Below are 20,180 nucleotides of genomic sequence, written 5' to 3' on the forward strand. Positions count from 1 at the left end.
ATTCTGTATTCGGAGTCATATCCGAGGTGTAGTGTGATATTCCTGCTCAAGTGGGGAACTGGACTGGGTTGCACCGGTTTTGCTTAAGTTCATTCTTAAATTTGTGTGTAAAATCTTAACCAAGTCCTTAGTCAACACTAGTTAGTTTCAAACTAGCCTTTTACTAAATTGGGTTGCACCACCAACCCATATGTTGTGTCTTAGCTAGTATCTACTAACAAATGCGTACTCTGCGACTTAGGTAAACACCTGCCAAACACACTGCCATGGGAACACGGATGGCATCCTGAAACAATGTCTTACATTTTATGAGGGAAAATAAATTTTTAAACCAAACTGTATGTTTATATTTTCAAAACTGAATTAAACAAAATGACATACTTTTGCGTATATTTGTTTCTTTTGTCTTGGCGTTCCCTCGTGATAGCAGAATGCGTAATGCCATTTCAAAATAATGGTTTATGCACAACCAAAAAAGTAACAGCAGCACTTACAATGTGGACAAAAATGTTCACAGCCTTAAAGGTATGTCTTAATGAGTAATAAATTAGTTTGTTATATTATGAGAGTTATTATTTAGACAAAATAGGTGTTAGAATAGCTTTTTCATATCAGCACAACAGAGTTAAATATAGAGTTGGCCTGAAAAATTACCCAGAGGAAATAAAACCATTCATTCTCTTACTATATATATATATTGTGTGTCTTGTATGTCAGGTTATGTCTGCTGTAGTAGTATGTCTTTTGGGTGATACAGATCTCCCCTGAACCAAATAATCAATCACAGATATCCATATTATCATAGATATCTTAAAGATTTAGCCTGCCTCTTAACATTTGACTATGAAAATGATTCCTGTCATCTCACTCAAAGCGCTCCGAACAAACCATATTTTGGTTGCTGTTGTTTACGTAGGTGTAGCTATATATTAGTTACTAACTCCTAGGTATATACTAGTTTGGATGGTGCAATCCATTTTGATTTAGTAATGCGCTAAACTGAACTTAGCAAAGACGCTACATTACAACCTTCCTACGTTTGATCTTAAGCACAGCTGGTGCAACCAGCCACTGAACCTCAGAGGGCACTATCCACTGGATACTTCTGAATTTATATGAATCAATCTATATTCCATTAAGTTTTTGAGCCTTGACACACTGAAAAATATGCTTTAGGAAATTTATCTACAATAAATGACTTGGCCACCCAAGATCAGAAGAACTAATGAGACTAATATTCCACAGGGGTATTCAATAGATCTAGATGAACCCAAACTGCAGGTTCACTAGGAATATCAGCCAGCAGTCAGGTTAATACTTTGTTGTTGATTATTTTTTGTGCCAAAGAGGCTGCATCAAGCACAGCAACGTCGTTCAACGACCATGAATACAGATGTAGCACTAGGTGTTTTTCTGTGATTTGGGTGGGTGAATAAGACCCCCGGTGGTGTTGGTTTGGAATGGAAAGCCCTGTTGTGCGCAGCTGTTTGCACTGTTGGCTGTGGATCAGTCAGTGTGTGAATTATAAAGCTCAGTAATTACAGGCTCGGATGCACCCCGGCTCTTTTTATTCCAGACAGCAAGCACTTCAGCCTCTTTCTACTCGGTTCACACACACACACAATGCACATACACACATACACAAACACACACATAAATATACACATGCAAATAGTAACATCCTGACACGACACATTTACTGCTGCTAAAAGTATGCAGTCGAGCTCTTACTAGCAAGTGTATTAGCAATGAAGTCATCTCCGGATTTTACTGATGATCAGTCAAGCAATTAGTTTTTCATACAAGGTCATACGCTACTAATGGCCATAAGTGAATCTTAATGTATGGACTTTCAAATCATACTCTAAGTGGTTTTTCAATGTGGGAGCAGGGGTAGTGGTAATGTCCAGTGCATGAGTACCAATCTGGGTGGAAACAACTTTTAGACTTCAAACACACAATTGGTAAATATAATACTGTAGTGTCCATGTCCTGGTGTCACCCACTAGACTCTGGCCAACTGCAGCACAGTTGTAACAACTGGTAAGACGAGTGTCTGCAGTGAAATAAGATAAACAACTTCTGTTTTTAATCTGCTTTTTAGAATGTGATTGATTAATCTAGTGTCTGATTGGCTGCTGTTAAAAATGACTGACCTATACCTCGCAAATGACCCCTTCCACTGGTGCTCAAGGTGGAAGCATATATATAATACACAATTGAAAAAATGAACCTTGACATTCTTAAAAATAGGCCTAAAAACAAAAATAAACGGGTTGAAGTGAGTGGCAAAAATGACTGTTGTTTCAGCAGAGGAATCCACTCACACGTCGAGTGTTACTCAAACAGTTTTCTCAGTGATTTTTGTGTGAGCGTCATTGTAAATGGGGTACACACTGTAAACTTAGGGTGTCGTGCTTGCCACAGTGAAAATGTCTCAGTGCTGTGTGACACTTGGAATTGACGCGTGCATCTCCTGCTGTAGGTTAGTGACGCGTGACAATGGCTTGCTGTCCACACAGACCGGGCTCATCCGGACAAGCTGGCTGTAATACCCAGAGATTTGAAATTAAATAGAATTCCAAATGATTTCTCAAGTGTAGCTTTTTTTATTTTTTTTATTATTATTATTATTTATTTATTTTTTTTGCCAGAGGATCCTTAAATGTATTAAGAACATTCTGAACGGAATATCCAATTGTTTTTTCTTCTTCCACATTTTACTTCTACAGACATAGAAAAGGAAGAAAAACATTTTATATTATATACAAATTAAAAACCAATTAATGAGATATCAGGAGGTGGGGGTGTTTAAAAGCCTCGATCTAAGAAACCTATAAAAACATACAGACATGTAGAAGAGGTACAGAATAGAGCAGTATAAAATATGCTTCAGGGCGGCATGGTGGCGCAGCAGGTAGTGTAGCATTCACACAGCTCCAGGGACCTGGAGGTTGTGGGTTCGAGTCCTGCTCCGGGTGACTGTCTGTGAGGAGTGTGGTGTGTTCTCTCTGTGTCTGTGTGGGTTTCCTCCGGGTGCTCCGGATTCCTCTCACAGTCCAAAAACACACGTTGGTAGGTGGATTGGTGACTCAGAATTGAACTGGCGCCCCCTCCAGGGTGTATTCCTGCCTTGCGCCCAATGATTCCAGGTAGACACTGGACCCACCGCGACCCTGAACTGGATAAGCGCTTACAGATAATGAATGAATGAAAATATGCTTCATCACTGGAAACATTTCCAGTTCATCACTGAAAATTCCTAAAAAAATAATCACCACTATGTTGAACTATTCACACTACACCAGTCTAAAGATTTTTTAACAAATTAAGCATTTAAGTTTGTATTATTTTTTAAGAAATTAATGGAATACCATTTCATTTAGCTTAAAATTATTAACATAATTCTCCTAATCTCTCAGAGACAGAGACAGAGAGAGAGAGAGAGAAAGAGAGGAAAAGAAAAAAAAATGGATAAGCACAGGACATCACTTTAACGGCCCAAAAAAGAGGACACCATATTAAATATAGACTGTACTTCTTGTCAGAGCACACTTTCTGAGCTGTCTACACTCTTATTAATTTAGCTTGCATACAACTATTCAGAGATCCAATGGGGCTTTTTAGGACAGCCATAAAACCCCACACACATCTAACAACTCGATTCAGACCAGCATTTCAGGTCTTATTTTACAGAATCTTTGAGAGCTGTGCTGCGCTAACAGACATAAGGACTAGTGTAGTCTGCAAGTGGAACATTTTTGACCAAAACTAAGAAAGAAATTTTGGACACAGAGCAGAACCTAAAAAATCAGAAAGGTTAAAATTTAATACAAACATATTTAATGAAAATAATAAATATTTACAAAATAAATCTATTAGTACTGTTACACCATGTAGGCCATATTATGTGACATATATCTTTGACAAGAACTGAAAGCAGTTCTCAGTTCTCTTCCAGAAATGGAATTCATTTACACTTCTGTCCACACAGGTCTCTTGGGTCTTCATGAAATGTCTGTGACATGCTATGGTCAAAATACCACAAAGATCAAACAACACAGCACACTTCTTACTCTGTTACAGTTTTTGGGGTTCGTTGGCACTTTTTCTTCATATTCCACATGAACAGTGATTATTAATAATTTGTTTAAATACCTGTCACTTGTTATAAACAACAAAATAATTAGTAGTTAGAAACAGTTTTAAAGAACAGTTTTCCCCTTCATCCCCACGTACTGAAAGAGTTCAAATATTTAATTTGAAGATTCACACTCAAGTATTTCATACTTTTATTCACAAAATTCAAAAGCTTCCCATTGGTTACAGTTTCAAAATGTGGCAAACTTAACGTCTGTAGTAATATTTCCTGAATCAATAGGAATTGCATACTCCTTTAACATTCCTCTAGAAAACTGGCCTTTAACAGGCACTTTGCTATTGTGTGAATCTGACTGTGAGCTATCTGCCTGTTAGCAGATGCGCTATTGTGGCAATAATCAATGGCAACAGATCAACAGCCAATTGTAGAGCATCAGACACATGGCTTTTTTAACATTCTGTCACCTAAAGACCAATAAAAACACTGAAATCAAAGAGGTCCTCCATTACCTGCAGTTTGTACAACTCATATTTCACCCGATTTGGAAACTGAAACGAACTCCATCTCATGGACTGATTCACTGATGAAATACATCTTTGAAATGTAAACATACTTCCAACCTTTTACAAATATATCTTTCATGGCATTGCTATGAATGGTCTATAATAAGCTCAGAAACATGCGTAAAACATGGAGAGCACAAGCAGGTGACATAATCAGATTTGTTGATGAAAACAGGACCGAAAAAAATCATGACCTGCTGATACCCACAGTAAAAATGCAATGATACGGCCAGATGGTCCAAATACAGTATACAGCCAACAGGTCCCTCCAGCATTGTGCTGAGGGCTGGGGTACAGTCCAATGTTAACAGAATGGAGCTGGAGCAGACTCCGTCGAGGCCATCTGCTCCGCCCGGCAGCTAAGAGCCATGGGGCGCTGGGACTGTGTGCTCTGCCCGTGGCTACACCGCAGTTATTCATAGATTTACATTGTGTTACCATTTTGAGGGTGGACACTACTCTTGAAAGAAGATCTGGAACCTAATAGTGCTAAGCTAGATCAAGTAATCAAACTAGCTTAGCAAATAAGAATAATTCTTCTTCCAAAACAAACTATGCATGCAATCAGCCCAAGTTGGATATCCAGAAACTGGAGGCTGGTAATTTAGCATCTTGCAAATCACACCTAAATGATAACATACTAGCTTCAGACGATGCTGAATTCAAAGTACTTGGTATAGCACACTGAAGCCTAAAACAACCCCAAACAAGCCAAAAATATGCCCAGATAACACAGCACAAACACAATACAAAGCCTGCCAACACTATCCTCTTCACAGAATCGCTAATGGCCTGTTTGCTTATTTTACTATGTGAATGTTCAGACACTATTGATCTTCAAACATAGGCTAAACACTACGGACAGAAAACCTATGAAATAAAAGATTGAGGCTAACTTGACATCTCGATGTGTTCTGAGGCATGTGTGTGAGGCACAGTGTTACATTGCTATAATAAGCTTCCATTACTTGTTCTACACAAGCCTCACAGATCCAGATCAAAACTAAAGGTTGACTGATTACATTTGGGAGAAGAAGGTTTAGCTGCTATTCTTTTTAGGGGCACATTTAGCCTCCTAGAGAATATAGCGTTTTATGTATTTATAGCATTTCAAGAATAGCAGGGAATAAGCGCTGATCTAGGATCTCTGTCTAATCCCTCTTGAATCTTTCACACACTAAACAAGTTCAGAGAAGGTCACTTTAAGAACATTCTGACACAGGCTGGGCTTGCAGGCTAAAATGCTTTAAAAAAAAAAAAAAAAAGGCACATCGCCATTTTTGGTTATTTTGCCACAAAGACAAGCTCTCATTTCAACATACAGCCATGAAGCCTTTGTGCAGGGATGTCATATTTAGGATTGAGGAAATGCTCATCACCTTCATCCATACAGGGCTTGACCAACTCCTTTATAAACACAGGCCAAAGACCTTTTTCTACCATATCACTGAACAAAAAAAATCATGGTATAAAATCAAAATCTTATCATGCATATCTTTTCTAAGGAATATATCAAGCTGCCCTTTATGCTGTATGAAAATGAAACTACTACCTACCTGTTTTTCACTGGCTGCAAACAAAAAAGAAACTTGGCTCACTTCCTAACCTCAGTTCTGAAGCTCTGTTTGGTACAAATTGAATTAAAAAAAAACCCTAATCATCAGAGGAGTCTATGTGCAGATTAAAGCCCAGTGTTTCATCGCCAAACCTACATAGCCTACAGTCAGAAACATATTGTTGTCTTATTGTAAGACAGATTTTGGATTATGGTTGAAAATGAACATTGGATTGAAGTCAAAACACGACTTGAGCTTGACCTCAACAGAGTTTGAAATCCAACAACTGAAATTATAATTAAAATTGACAATACATTTGTAGTATTATTTGTATGTGTTGTAGTATTTGGGACAGTCCGTGTTTGCATGTTGGGTAGATAATATTGGTGCAGTTCATTTTTAAAATGGTGGACAAATTAATAAATTAATTCATTCATAGTCTGAAACTGCTTATCCAGTTCAGGGTCGCGATGGGTCCGGAGCCTACCCGGTATCACTGGACGCAAGGCGGAAACACACCTTGGAAGGGAAGCCAGTCCTTTGCAGGGTGATACACACTCACACCTATGGACACTTTTGAGTCGCCCATGCAACCACCAACGTGTGTTTTTGGAGCGTGGGAGGAAACCAGAGCACCCGGAGGAAATCCATGCAGACACAGGGAGAACACACCAAACTCCTCACGGACAGTCACCCGGAGCGGGACTTGAACCCACAACCTCCAAAACAGCTTTAAGAAGCAGCGCAGTGGTAATACGCATTTAAAAATATGCTTTTGGTCTGTTTTTGACACATGCCGCTATTTGCAGTTTATATGCAGAAACTGTGCATTATTCATCAAGGATAAATGCAGGGTAAACAAAATTACCTCTTTTGACTCATGATGCATAGGTATAGCATCCAATGTGAAATAACAAGCGTCCTGGAATGGTTCCAATGCACCACGTGTGTAGTGCTGCTTCTGATGGGATTCGGGGGGAGGGGGGGTGGGTGCGTCAAGGCAAATTAGCTATGCACATTTGAGCACTGCTAGCAAAAGTTTGTGAGAGCTAAATGTGCAGCAAATTATGAGTTTTCTCAAGCCAAAACATCCAAAGGGAAAACAAGAAAACATGATGAGGCATATCTCAAAGCAAGCTCATACCAGTCACTGAAGAGATGTGGGGATTAAATGTGTCATTTTTGCAGAGCAAATGTGCAGGTTTTAGGCTTTTTCTCTCAGGAAGCTGTTTTATAATGTATTTTTTGTGCAGGGAAGCAATTAGGAGCAAATATGCTTTTTTTTTATAAGTAATTGCAGTTATGTGTGAATGTATAAACAAGCTCCAGTGGAGCTTGGAAGTAAATGATGTGTAAATATGTCAATATTGGGGGTGGGGGGAGCGAAAATAAAAAATCATTTTTTGTTATATTTCTCGAAAAACTCTTAACATCCCTATAGCAGCCAGTAAGTTTAAAGATCCGATGACATAAAGAAAGGGGTTGGTTGTGTATATAAGCCAAAAAAATAGCAAAAACTGTAAATATTTCATCGAATCATTTCTTTCGAAGCAAAGAATATGACTGAATGGCTTAACTGACAATCTACTTACCGGCCCAAATTCCACGCCCTCACATTGGACCTGAACGTGTATTCGTTTGCGCATGTGCAGCTACATACATACCTACCAGCACCACTGAGCGCTGAAAAATGGTAGAGAAACAGGTGACGACATGCATGGGTAAACAAACAAAAGTCAGTGGTAGAGATGGCATTCAATAAAAAGAAGTTGGATAAAGCCAGAGGACAAACCAGAGTAAAGCATTCCAACGGTGGAAGACTCTAAGAGCACAGAAAGGCATGGCAAGTTATGAAGAGGTAGCTGTTTTTCTACTAGACAAGTAATTATATCATTTATCATGTGGGATTTGTGTGTGTGTGTGTCTAAAATTTAATTGTCGAAGTTATGTAGCCAGAAGCTGCTTCTTTGTAACGCCGTCAGCTAGCACTAACTATCTGGCTGTGTAATCTCATTCGTAATCTGCACTGTAGTTTGAGCGAGTGTTGGTTGGTGGTATTTATCTTATGTTATATACTGTACATTATGAAAAAAGAAGGGCTGAAAGAATGGGGTGGGACTTTTTAGTAGGATTTCTTTTCAACCCCACTCACATTGACTGGTTTCTACAAAATCACCTACTCTAGCTTTAAAACAAGCATTCTTTTCAAATTGAAACAGCTAATAGTTCATCAGTTACAGGTCCAGGTCCAGATAGGACAGCATCTGGGGTCGGACTTGGACCTGGGTTCGGTCCGCCTATTCGTGAACCTGTTTTTGGGGCTCTGTAAAGTGCAAAGAACAAAAGCTATATCATAAAAAGTATGTTAGAGAAAATTTAATTAAAAAAAAAATTTAATAATTTTTGCAACTCACTGAGACCTCATCCTTGTGATCATTTTATTTTCTAGTCACAATTAAAGACCCCAGTTTGACTCTTTAACTCTCCACAGTCATTAAAACACCAAATCACCAGAATGGTGCTTCAAATGTCACAAAAGCAGCTCAAAGGATTTTCATACAACAGCTAAGCCATCAGTGGCCCAGAATAGGGGGATAGACTATTACCTGCCACGTTAAGAGCAAATTTGACCCAAATGCAGAATACTTTATATGTAGACGCTTAAAGCAACAACAAAAATAGGTTAATGATTTTAGCCTTTTACATGGTGTGGATGATAAATTACATTAGAACGTGTCTTACAACACATGAATGTCTAATGATGTTTGAATGCCAAGTTGATATAAGTTTATGATGCTGACCAGGAGTTGGGTTTCAATCACCATACCCCAGACTTACTGTTGGAATTCAATGTAAGTATGACTTTGGTCCAAGAAAGCTAATATATGTTGCACTGGGGTTATTAACACTACAACTTACATCCAACTGTTCAACTGTTCAACGTCCACTGTTGGGAATACACCCAGTTGGGAATACAACAATGTTCACTGCAGACTAAAGCAAGAATTGCACATATTTGATGGTGGTGAAGGGGAGGCTACTGCCTTGCCTCATCCCCAAAGCACATATAGATAATAGTCCACTCACAGTTGTGCATCTGTAATTTCCTGCTTACAGATATAGGTCAACTTATCAGTCACTACTCTCCATCAAGGCTTAAACTTAGTTAAATCAGCCGTGTTATCCCTAAATGACCCAAATTCACACTTGAGGGAATGTAGGGCATCATTTTCACCCGTACACTGTGGCAGTGGTAAACTGCCATAATAAATTTGTTCCTTCATAGCTCGGTAAGTTCTGCTTAAAGCCGTGATTACAGCAGGAAATTGTAATTCATACTGCCGTGTGAAAAAAGTATGAACAAGGAGAGAGTGGCGATGAAAAAAAAACAATTCTTTACTGTCATGCACTTACTGAGGTAACTAACCTGAACCAGATACTGTTAAAATAAGCAATGCTTTTATCATGGTTTTTCAGTACTGCACCAGTCCTGTCTCTTTAGAGGTCGGTGACCAATGATGGATATTCAAATGTCAAAGCTCACCAGAGAACATTAAATTTCACAAAGTAAAGCAAGTCTGAGAAATCTGGGGTGCAAAATTTTACATCCCAAGCAATTCTACTGAAAATAAGTGTAACTCCTGCTGTAAATATTTTGTATTAAAAAAATAGAAAAATCTAGAGAGATTCCACTTTTTCTTATGATAATCCAAGCCAAATGTGCCCATATAGATCTTAAAAGTTGGAAAGGTAAATAAATGTAAATGGAAACAACATATGTATGCGTTATTTTCTGGGGCTTTTTTATGTGGGAAATTTTTATAATGTAAATGTAGTGTGCATTTTAGTGTAAAATTAATCCATATCCAGATACTATCCAGAAAAAAAAACACATGTAAACATCCTCCAAGTGCCATGCTAGTGACTATAGCTATAAAGGCAACAATCTGGTCACTGCTGAAGTAAACAGCTGAGGATTTCTCATCTCTTACCTTGTGTCTGCACTTGAGCACGACCCCATATGCTCCTGTATTAGAGAGAGAGAGAGGTAGAGAGAGAGAGGGAGAGAGAGAGAGAGGGGGAGAGAGAGAGAGAGAGAGAGAGAGAGAGAGAGAGAGAGAGAGAGAGAGAGAGAGAGAGAGAGAGAGAGAGAGAGAGAGAGAGAGAAAATGAGAAAAACTGCAAACAGGTTTTCCAGCTCAGTGTGTCAGTTCTATGACAGTTAACGTTATCTGTAATCAGTAGCTCATTAAATTACACCTAAAACCATCATCAGACGCCTGCCAAATTCACAATACTTGATTTTTCTCACTCATAGGAAAATTCATTGCTTTCAAATGGAACAAAATAAAAACAATTAAAATAAATAGGGGTGGCACGGTGGCGCAGCAGGTAGCTCCAGGGACCTGGAGGTTGTGGGTTCGAGTCCTGCTCCGGGTGACTGTCTGTGAGGAGCTTGGTGTGTTCTCCCTGTGTCCGCGTGGGTTTCCTCCGGGTGACTGTCTGTGAGGAGTGTGGTGTGTTCTCCCTGTGTCTGCATGGGTTTCCTCTGGGTGACTGTCTGTGAGGAGTGTGGTGTGTTCTCCCTGTGTCTGCGTGGGTTTCCTCCGGGTGACTGTCTGTGAGGAGTTTGGTGTGTTCTCCCTGTGTCTGCGTGGGTTTCCTCCAGGTGACTGTCTGTGATGAGTTTGGTGTGTCCTCCCTGTGTCTGCATGGGTTTCCTCCTGGTGAATGTCTGTGAGGAGTTGGTGTGTTCTCCCCATGTCCGCGTGGGTTTCCTCCAGGTGCTCCGGTTACCTCCCACAGTCCAAAAACACACGTGGGTAGGTGGATTGGCGACTCAAAAGTGTCCATAGGTGTGAGTGTGTGTGTTGCCCTGTGAAGGACTGGCGTCCCCTCCAGGGTGTATTCCCGCCTTGCGCCCAATGATTCCAGGTAGGCTCTGGACCCACCGCGACCCTGAACTGGATAAGGGTTACAGATAATGAATGAATGAATAAAAATAAATAGGATAAAATATGATAACTAAAATATAATAAGGTGATTCATCATTTGGGTAAAGATGTATACTGTCAGTGTATTAGTTTTATGAACATCTGACCCAACGACAAGCTAAATACATGACCGGAGATACACACAGACTTGACAATGAACATATTGTGAGTAGATGTTTGTCTGTGATGAACAAATCGATTGATTGTTTGCTGAGTGAGAACGCAAAGTTCATTTGCTTGGTGTCACCCCTGGCAAGCGATTGCGCCGGTCAGGTAAACAAAGTGAAACAGCCCTCTAGGGAACCTGCTTAAGGACACTGACCCAGCATTCATTACGGCACGGTGTAAATCAAAATAAAAGCTGAGACAGACGAGGGAGTGCTGGCTTTAATTTCATTTTCTAAATGGTTTTCAAGAGAGGTGTCAGCCACAATGTACATATGGTCTCATATATCCATATGCACTTGTGATGGCAATGTTGTGTATGTGTATGTGTTTGAGAGTGTGTGTGTGTGTGTGTGAGATAGTCTAGGTCTGTCTAAGAGTGTGTGTTTCTGTGTGTAAGTGGGGCACAGTAGGCACTGGTAGAGTTTGGTAGGAGAGATGCTATCGGTGTTATCTGAGGCACAAATCAAAACTCCCCAAGGAACTGAGAGCTCCAGTAAAGATCAGGGCTGGCACACACACAAGGCTAAAGATAACCTGCAAATTGAATTAATCAAAGCCTGGTCAAACCTTCAATGTACGGGGCAAAGCTGGACAAAGGACGGGCAGCACTGGAATGAGGACAGACCAGACAAAGGTAAAATCACAGGAGGATTTGGAAAGAAAAAAAGAAAAAAACATTGAGGACAATTCTTTGCAATATTTGCAATATAACTGAAGGTGTGCTTTAATTTGATGTTGATTGTAGCTCCAGATTTCACAGAAACGAGGCAAAATCAAAGCCAAATTTGTGTTTGTAGCTCGATTTACATAGAATGAAAATGTATTGCTGTATACACAGACATGTCTATGAGTCTAGAAACAACGTTTATGCATCCTGAGTAAACACAATGCACTCGGCTACAACGTATCTCTGCAAGTGTGGAGATGCATGCTCTACAGTGAGATCAGCAGTGACATCGTGCACACCTAGAGCTGAGAAAAGCAAACAACAATCATGTTCACTGCATGATTCAAATCACTGACCTAAATCCTCACCTCATGTGTTCCTCTTTATGTAATCAGTATCAGAAATAGACTTAACCTAAAAACCTTTAAGGACAAATGAATCTTTCCCCTCTGTGGATATGTGCTGGCACATGTCCACTCCAGCAGCTATCAGGCTGTTCAATTTTCACTTGCAGATTCACGGGACACATCTCAAAAAAATAAATAAATAAATACAATTAAACTGTTGACAATCTCAATCCAGTCGCTTATTTAATCCAGATCTTTAGGCAGGTACATTCATTCATTCATTCTCTGTAACCCTTATCCAGTTCAGGTTTGCGGTGGGTCCAGAGCCTACCTGGAATCATTGGGCGCAAGGCAGGAACACACCCTGGAGGGGGCGCCAGTCCTTCACAGGGTGACACAGACACATGGATACTGTCACCAATCCACCTACCAACATGTGTTTTTTTGGACTGTGGGAGGAAACCAGAGCACCCGGAGGAAACCCAGGCAGACACAGGAGAACACACCAAACTCCTCACAGACAGTCACCTGGAGCGGGAATCAAACCCACAACCTCCAGGTCCCTGGAGCTGTGTGACTGCGACACTAACCTGCTGCACCACTGCCCTAGGCAGGTACAAACAAACCTAAAAAAGGTTTTAGCAGAGGCAGTTTTTCAAGCAGCAATGTTCAACCAGTGCAGCTCAACAGCCATTTACTACATCACCTATATTAGACACAATAAATATTGTATTATATTTTTTTATTCTATTTCATATTTATGTGAATATGCTTCTGCCTTTGGTATAATATTAATCAGATGAGCATTTCTATGTTTTGATTAAATATGCAAATCCATTTCCAAAAATGTTGGGACATTGTGCTCATTTTAAAAGTTGTTGCCAGCAACATGTTTCAAGTTGCAACAGGGGCATGTTTACCACTGTGTTACATTACTTCTTCTTAACAACACTGCATGTAAGCATTTAGGAACAGAGGAAACCATTCGCTGTAGTTTTGAAAGAGATCTGTTTTCAGACTTTTGCTTATGATAGGATTTCAGCAGCTCAACAGCTCAGGGTCTCCATTATAGTGTTTTTCATTTCATAATGCACCAGTTGTTTTCAGTAGGTGACAAGTATATTTTCAGGGAAGGCCTTGTTTATTTTAGGAAGTAAAAGAATCCAGATGCTAAACTATTCCAGCATGTTGCTCTAAACACTGTATATAGTTCAGCAATAACAGTGCCTTCATGCATATGCAAGTCACCCAGGTCATGTGCACTAATGGCCCCACATATCATCATCATTATAACAAGCTCGATGGTCCCTCTCCTCTTTTGCATTAGTGGATACAGAGATGAACCCTGTTTGGCGAGTGTTTGCAGTGATTTTCACTACAGAAACCTGTCTGTTTTAAATTCAGTGCCGTCTGAGGGCTCTAAAGCGACATTCAGCTAAATACTAGTTTTGGGCCTTGAACTCTGCATATAGAGATCATAGGATTCTGTTAAACTTTTAATGATATTGTGTGCCGTACATGATAAAAGCCCCAAATTCTTTCCTATTTTAAGTTGCGAAACATTGTCCTTGGTTTATCAGTCTTTGTCCATGCAGTCCTTTACAGAGTAGTGAACCCCTCCCCATCTGTTTTCTGAAAGGCTCAGACTCTCTGAGATACTCTTTTTAAACCCAACCATGTCACTGACCTATTGCCAATAACCTTATTTATTTGTTTGTTTGTTAAACCTTAGAAATAATTATAAACATTTACTAGCATGTGCCCAAATATTTGACCCTAGTAGATCTATGTTAAAGTAAATATTAAGCGGTGGGATTGAAATGGCTGCAGCGCTGGAGAGCTCATGCGTGTTAAGTGATAGAGACAGTTCTGTTCGCTTTTCTCTGACAGATCCACATCACTGCCTGACCTCTCCACAGTGACTCAATGACATCAGCTCACACTGATGAGCAAGACTGTCATCCTCTCAAACACACACACACACACACACACACACACACACACACAAAGACTCCCACATGCACACTAGTTCATTTTCATGCATTTATAGGACTGATATTATATTCTGTGGAGACTAACTCTAATTCTAAGCTCACTATGAACCTAAACGTACCCTAATCCTTACCCTACACCTTAACCTCCCCTTAACTCACACTAATCCTAATCCATCATTTTTAAATATTTATTCTACTTAAAATGTAATGATCTACATTGTAGTGACTAAAGCTGGTCCTCACATGTAAAAAAACAGGTTTTAAAAAACAGTAAGTCCCCACTTTATGTGTGTGGAAACATGTTTTGCTCCCCACAATGTAGTATATACCTGACGTAGACAATGTTTGTAGGTAATAAGTGAATTTAGATATTTTAAATTGTGGTATAAATTGTCAAATAAAACAATGTTCTGCAGCAACTGCATATAAGCTTAAAGGCTAAGCACCAGCGATATGAAAGTGTCAAACAAATAAATACAGTGGAGTTTGAGTTCCTAACTTGTGTTTATTGATAGTCAGAAAACATGTTATTTCTTACTAATTCAAGAAATAAGGTTTAAAAGACCGTTGGTCCCCCCCCCCCCCCCCCCCCCAAACGGTGTTGGGAAACTCTGATAGGCGTCTTGCCTGTGACGTAGACGGTGGACAACAACTCTAGAAGTTGAACTTAATTCAATTCAAAATGACGAACAGGTGTGTTGTTTTTGGCTGCAATCATTCAATGTACAGTGGGACATCTGTGCACAAATGGCCCAAAGATCCCAAAATATCCAGAAAATGGACTAAATGTGTCAACTTTAAACGGGCACTTTGGAAAGGACCATCCGCTCACTCCGTTATCTGTAGCTCATTTCACTGGCGCTTTTCCAACAATATGGGCATGTAAGGACACCAACGAAAGGTGTTCAAGAGCCTCTGTAACATGGAGGTAAACAGGGTGAGGACACTCACTTTGCCTATTTTAGTTGGTGTTAGTTAACGTTAGCTTGACTTGCTAAACTCGGTGGCTCAGATTATACTCGGCTACGTAGCTGCATTACGGAGGTTTATAGTGTCGGATGAATTCGAGTTCGACTTCGATCACATTTACAAGAATAACGGTACCTCTACATTTGAGTTTAGCTTATTGCTAGGCTATTGTCATGAATAATGTTGGTTATTTAGCTAGATACTGTCATAACAGTCAGTCATAACGGTGTTTTACCGCGGCGTTGTTCAGCTGTTGTCCACCAGTGACGTCACGGTTGCGTTCAAGAATTTCCGTAGCGAGCTCTGGTTTTTCCGTCAATTTAATTAAATTGTCAGTTTTAAAGCAAATTAAGCAGCTATTTTCATATTAATTCATACTTATATATGTCAGTAACTAAAATAATGTGAAATATTCATGGAGGTTCATTAAGTGGTGCTTAGCCTTTAAGGTCAGATGCCGGTTAGATGCGTATAAACACCCCAGCAATGAGAAACCATTTGCGATCATTAAGAGAATGTCAGAGGAAAAATATTTTGGAATCCTGATTTCCTTTTTCCTCAAAACCAGGATATTTTTTGTCCTCAAACTATATGAAAACACAAACACACACTCACACACATACACAAACAGCATCCTGCTGAGTGATCAAGAGATGAGATTAGTTCGCCTGAGCGTGCTGCCCCTCTCCCCAGATAGCTGTAGCCTGACAGTGAGTGATCACTCGTGCTGGTGCGTTAGTGTCTCTGTGCCGGTCAGCAGAGTGGCCGGGAGGGTGGCGTTTGTGACACTTCCCTCCGTCCAATTAGGTAAAGAGAAGAGACATTTCTGAAGCTGCAGTGAGATTATGATGTACAGTCATGTCAGGATCTGTGTGCTACAGACCCATCTCACACAGAGCTATGTCCTAAACCAAAACAAAAAAAAAGCTGCTCTTAATTCTGTTATTATTAGAGCTTTTAGTGTTGGAAAAGCAGCATTAATTCACAGTTCTTTTTAAACTACAGCAGAAAGTATTGAGCTACGGAGAGTTGTGTGTGTTCTCCCTGTGTCTGTGTGGGTTTCTTCCAGGTGTTCTGGTTTCCTCCCACAATCCAAAAACACAAGCAGGCAGGTGTATTGGCGCTGTGACAATATGAGTGACTGAGTGAGTGTGTGATGCCCTTTGATGAAGTGGTGCTCCTGCCTTGCGACCTACCACAATCCTGATGAGAAAGAAGGACAAACGAGAATGAATTAATGAATAAAAGAAAGAATGTATGGATGAATATAATGAGCTTCTTTTTCAAAATGCAAATTTCAACCAGCAGGTGCCACAGTTTCTACTACTCTACTACTACCTGCCAAGCTTACTTACACATGAACAACATGAACCAGATCAAGGGCCGCACGGTTTTTGGAAAGAAAACCTGACATTACAATATTTGTTTTTCTCAAGACTGCACATTCGGGTTCTACAATGTATGGGACGCACCCTCGCTGCAGGGCAAAGTTGCCCTTTTATTCCAGGTTGGAGTTTCCTTCACCAAAGTAGTCCCTTTCAAGTTCCAGGTTTTCACAGTTCCTCAGAGCCTATGAGGCTGGAGCTGTGCTAGAGCAAACAGACCAGTGATTCCTTCATGATGGAAAATTTCACCCAAAGATTTGACTAGTTCTAAAGGGAAACAATTAATCTGTATGATTAATTTGTACGATTCTGTAGAGAGAGCATGTGCCTAGAAAATAATGAATAAAAATAAAAGCCAGACAATGATTTTCAAACAGTTTCAATGCACCAAACACAAAAGCCGGTGAGCGCAGTGACAATTTACAATCTACTATCAATCCAGATTAAAGACAAATGATCAAGGATGACTGTGATTGGTGGTTCGCTGTGCACTCCAAAGCAACAAATTATCCAAGAACCCTTAAACTATTTATTAAAACTGTTATATAATGAACTCTGTTTTTTTTCTGATAGACTGCTCTGGAAGATTGTTCATAAAGAATTAGAATGGTGCACGTTTTTTCTTTTGGTAGAAAGCAGCAAAATGTAGTGCTGGGTTCAATATTATGATTAATGAATGATTGTTTTAATTTTGTTTTTTTTTGTCCTCATAGTTCAGAGGCTGGTGGCATGGTGGTGCAGCAGGTAGTGTCGCAGTCACACAGCTCCAGGAACCTGGAGGTTGTGGGTTTGATTCCCGCTCCGGGTGACTGTCTGTGAGGAGTTGGTGTGTTCTCCCCGTGTCTGCGTGGGTTTCCTCCCACAGTCCAAAAACACACGTTGGTAGATGGACTGGCGACTCAAAAGTGTCCGTAGGTGTGAGTGTGTGAGTGAATGTGTGTGTGTGTGTGTCTGTGCTACCCTGTGAAGGACTGGCGCCCCCTCCAGGGTGTATTCCCGCCTTGCGCCCAATGACTCCAGGTAGGCTCTGGACCCACCGCGACCCTGAATTGGATAAGCGGTTACAGATAATGAATGAATATAATCAAAATCTCAAAATCATTTAGATTTCGATTAACTGCCGTGCCCTACAAAAAGCCCTACAAAATTAATGTTTATTCATAAGATAAAGGCTGACTTCAGAGACTCAAGGAGAATACCAGCAAGGACCTCATAAGAAAAGACTTCCTTACAGGGCACATTAACATTGTTTATACAGGTACAGTGCCTTTTTTATCTGATAGTGAAAGGGTTTTCAGAATTTCTCATCAACACAGACGAAAACTACTGAGACTATAAATAGCAATGCCAGACCTGTTGGGTTACATGTGTGGGCAAATTAATCAGTGTTAAAAAGGTGTGGAAGGATTCCATCAGTGTTAGTGTACTTTCACGGCTATAAAAGGATTACAGTGAGCAGAGGCCGAAGGGAGTGGTGCATGAGAGGGATTCTTTGGCGGTGGCTTAGTTTAGCTAACATTCGTTGAATCCAATACAAACTCTGGTCAGCACATACAGTAAACAATTAGTCTTCATCAAGCGATATGCAAACATCAGCAAACGCATGCAGCGCTATGCTAATGAGCCGAGTTAATAACGCTATGCAGTGAGAGGCGCGGGGGTAAAGAGATGGTTATGCTGGTGGCCAAAAACAGAATGAAATCCGCTCCTCTGACAGCTGAACACACAGTAAGCCATAATCACTGCCAAAAACATGAGTTAGTGCGCACACACAACACACACACACAGCAGCAAAGATCCAGCATGCGAAACAAGAGCGCTTAATTTATCATCTTCCTGCACCTTGACTGCTGGAACCACCCCTGGTCATAATTAAAAATCATCCTATGTAACGCAGCTCAGAGACAAAGAAATACTGCACACTCTTAGCCCACTTTAGCCTAGCATCCTGTCAAGAACATCAGCTCAATCTGCTTTTAATTGACTCTAGCACGCTGAGCTAATTAGCGGGCCCTCTCTGATGTTCTGATGATACATACTGATTGATTTTTTCAGGAAAGCGACAGTTAATTCTGCACAATCTACCACCCCCACAATCAGTTTAGTCACACTACGACATATGTACGTCACAGATTTTGGCAGAAATTACAAAACGCACACACAAATAAAACGTTTAATCCAACAATGTCCCAGAGCTTCACTCTGAGGTGTAGCACCTGCTTAGGTCTATCTCGCCTCCTCGCTCCACGGTACTACGGTATCAGGGTCAACTAGATGAATAGAGAGGGGTAAAAATAGCTTGGTCCCCAGACAAGTTCGCCCATAGCCTCATGCAAAATGTAAAGAAAACGGTCTCTTAGCATAGATGAACACGAAGAGGGTGAGTTGTGGATTGGTGTAAGAGTTCAGCACGGAGCTAAAGTTGAGGAATTACATGTATTTTGAATGACTGCTTCTGTTTATGGTATTTTTAGTATTATGTGTAGGTTACGGAGATGCCCAGAGCCTAAAAGATCGATAGTAATGATTGGTGCCTACAGTTTTTTCACCCTTCCTTAAAAGCAACAATTATTACAGCATGAACGAATTACAATTGAGGTTCTAGACAGTAAGATATTTTACCTTTGCTTTACTTACCGTTTGACATTAGATGCCTAGTATGTCTTATTTTGTGACAAACACAAACTATGACCTTGTATTTGCCTTTGTTTTTAATCAAAACCAAAGGATAATGAGTCCCATCTGTTCATATAACTTGTCTCCTCAGAAATATTTCATAAAATATTATTACTTGCACTTAATGGATGTTTTTAAAAATATATATATTAATTAATAAATAGTCTCTGTGCTGTGTGCTTACACATTACTGTAACTCAAACGTAAAGCAAAAGGACAGCAGTAATTCTAGATTCATAAAGGTTAAAGAACACCTTCCACTGAATTTAAAATATGAATAATACATGAACACTGCTTTCATAAATGTTGTATTAGCTTTTGAAACATCTTCAAAAAAGACATGCTCTGTATTATCTAAGGTTATAATAAAGTTCATCTAGAGATGTCCCTGTATTGAAGTATATCCATCTCAAATTTAAAATGAAAACGCAACAAATACGTTGCGTTCTACTTGTGCCTTATGGACATAAAATGAAAACTCAATAATCGCATTTTTAAACTCCAATACAGCACAAAGCCTGCTAAATTAAATATAACGGGATATAGAGAGTCTCCTCTTGTTTTTCCATTTCAGCGCCACAGTGTGTTTTCTGCTTCATTAGACTGAGAGTCATTTTCAAGGTCTTCACCTTCCTCCCCGTCAACTCCTCAGGATGGGGCTTCACCTCAAAAACACCACAGAAACATGGCACCGCACAATTTTCCTCATGAGATGATACATCTGTTTTCAAGAAGGAACTTCTTAATTTATGAGGATGA

The 20,180-nt window shown here is 40.0% G+C and overlaps 1 protein-coding gene across 3 annotated transcripts in view; it reads right to left on the reverse strand.

Annotated features, from left to right (window-relative positions):
* The window catches only part of cdkl5 (cyclin dependent kinase like 5), a 90,093-nt gene that overhangs the window by 54,130 nt on the left and 15,783 nt on the right, over positions 1 to 20,180 (reverse strand). For all 3 annotated transcript variants that reach the window (XM_066672260.1, XM_066672261.1, XM_066672259.1), the window contains exon 3: positions 10,214 to 10,248. In XM_066672260.1, coding sequence (XP_066528357.1) covers positions 10,214 to 10,248 — 35 coding nt within the window. The remainder of the gene's footprint in view (positions 1 to 10,213; positions 10,249 to 20,180) is intronic.

This window comes from Hoplias malabaricus, chromosome 5, assembly GCF_029633855.1.
Source record: "Hoplias malabaricus isolate fHopMal1 chromosome 5, fHopMal1.hap1, whole genome shotgun sequence".
Taxonomy (NCBI): Eukaryota; Metazoa; Chordata; class Actinopteri; order Characiformes; family Erythrinidae; genus Hoplias; species Hoplias malabaricus.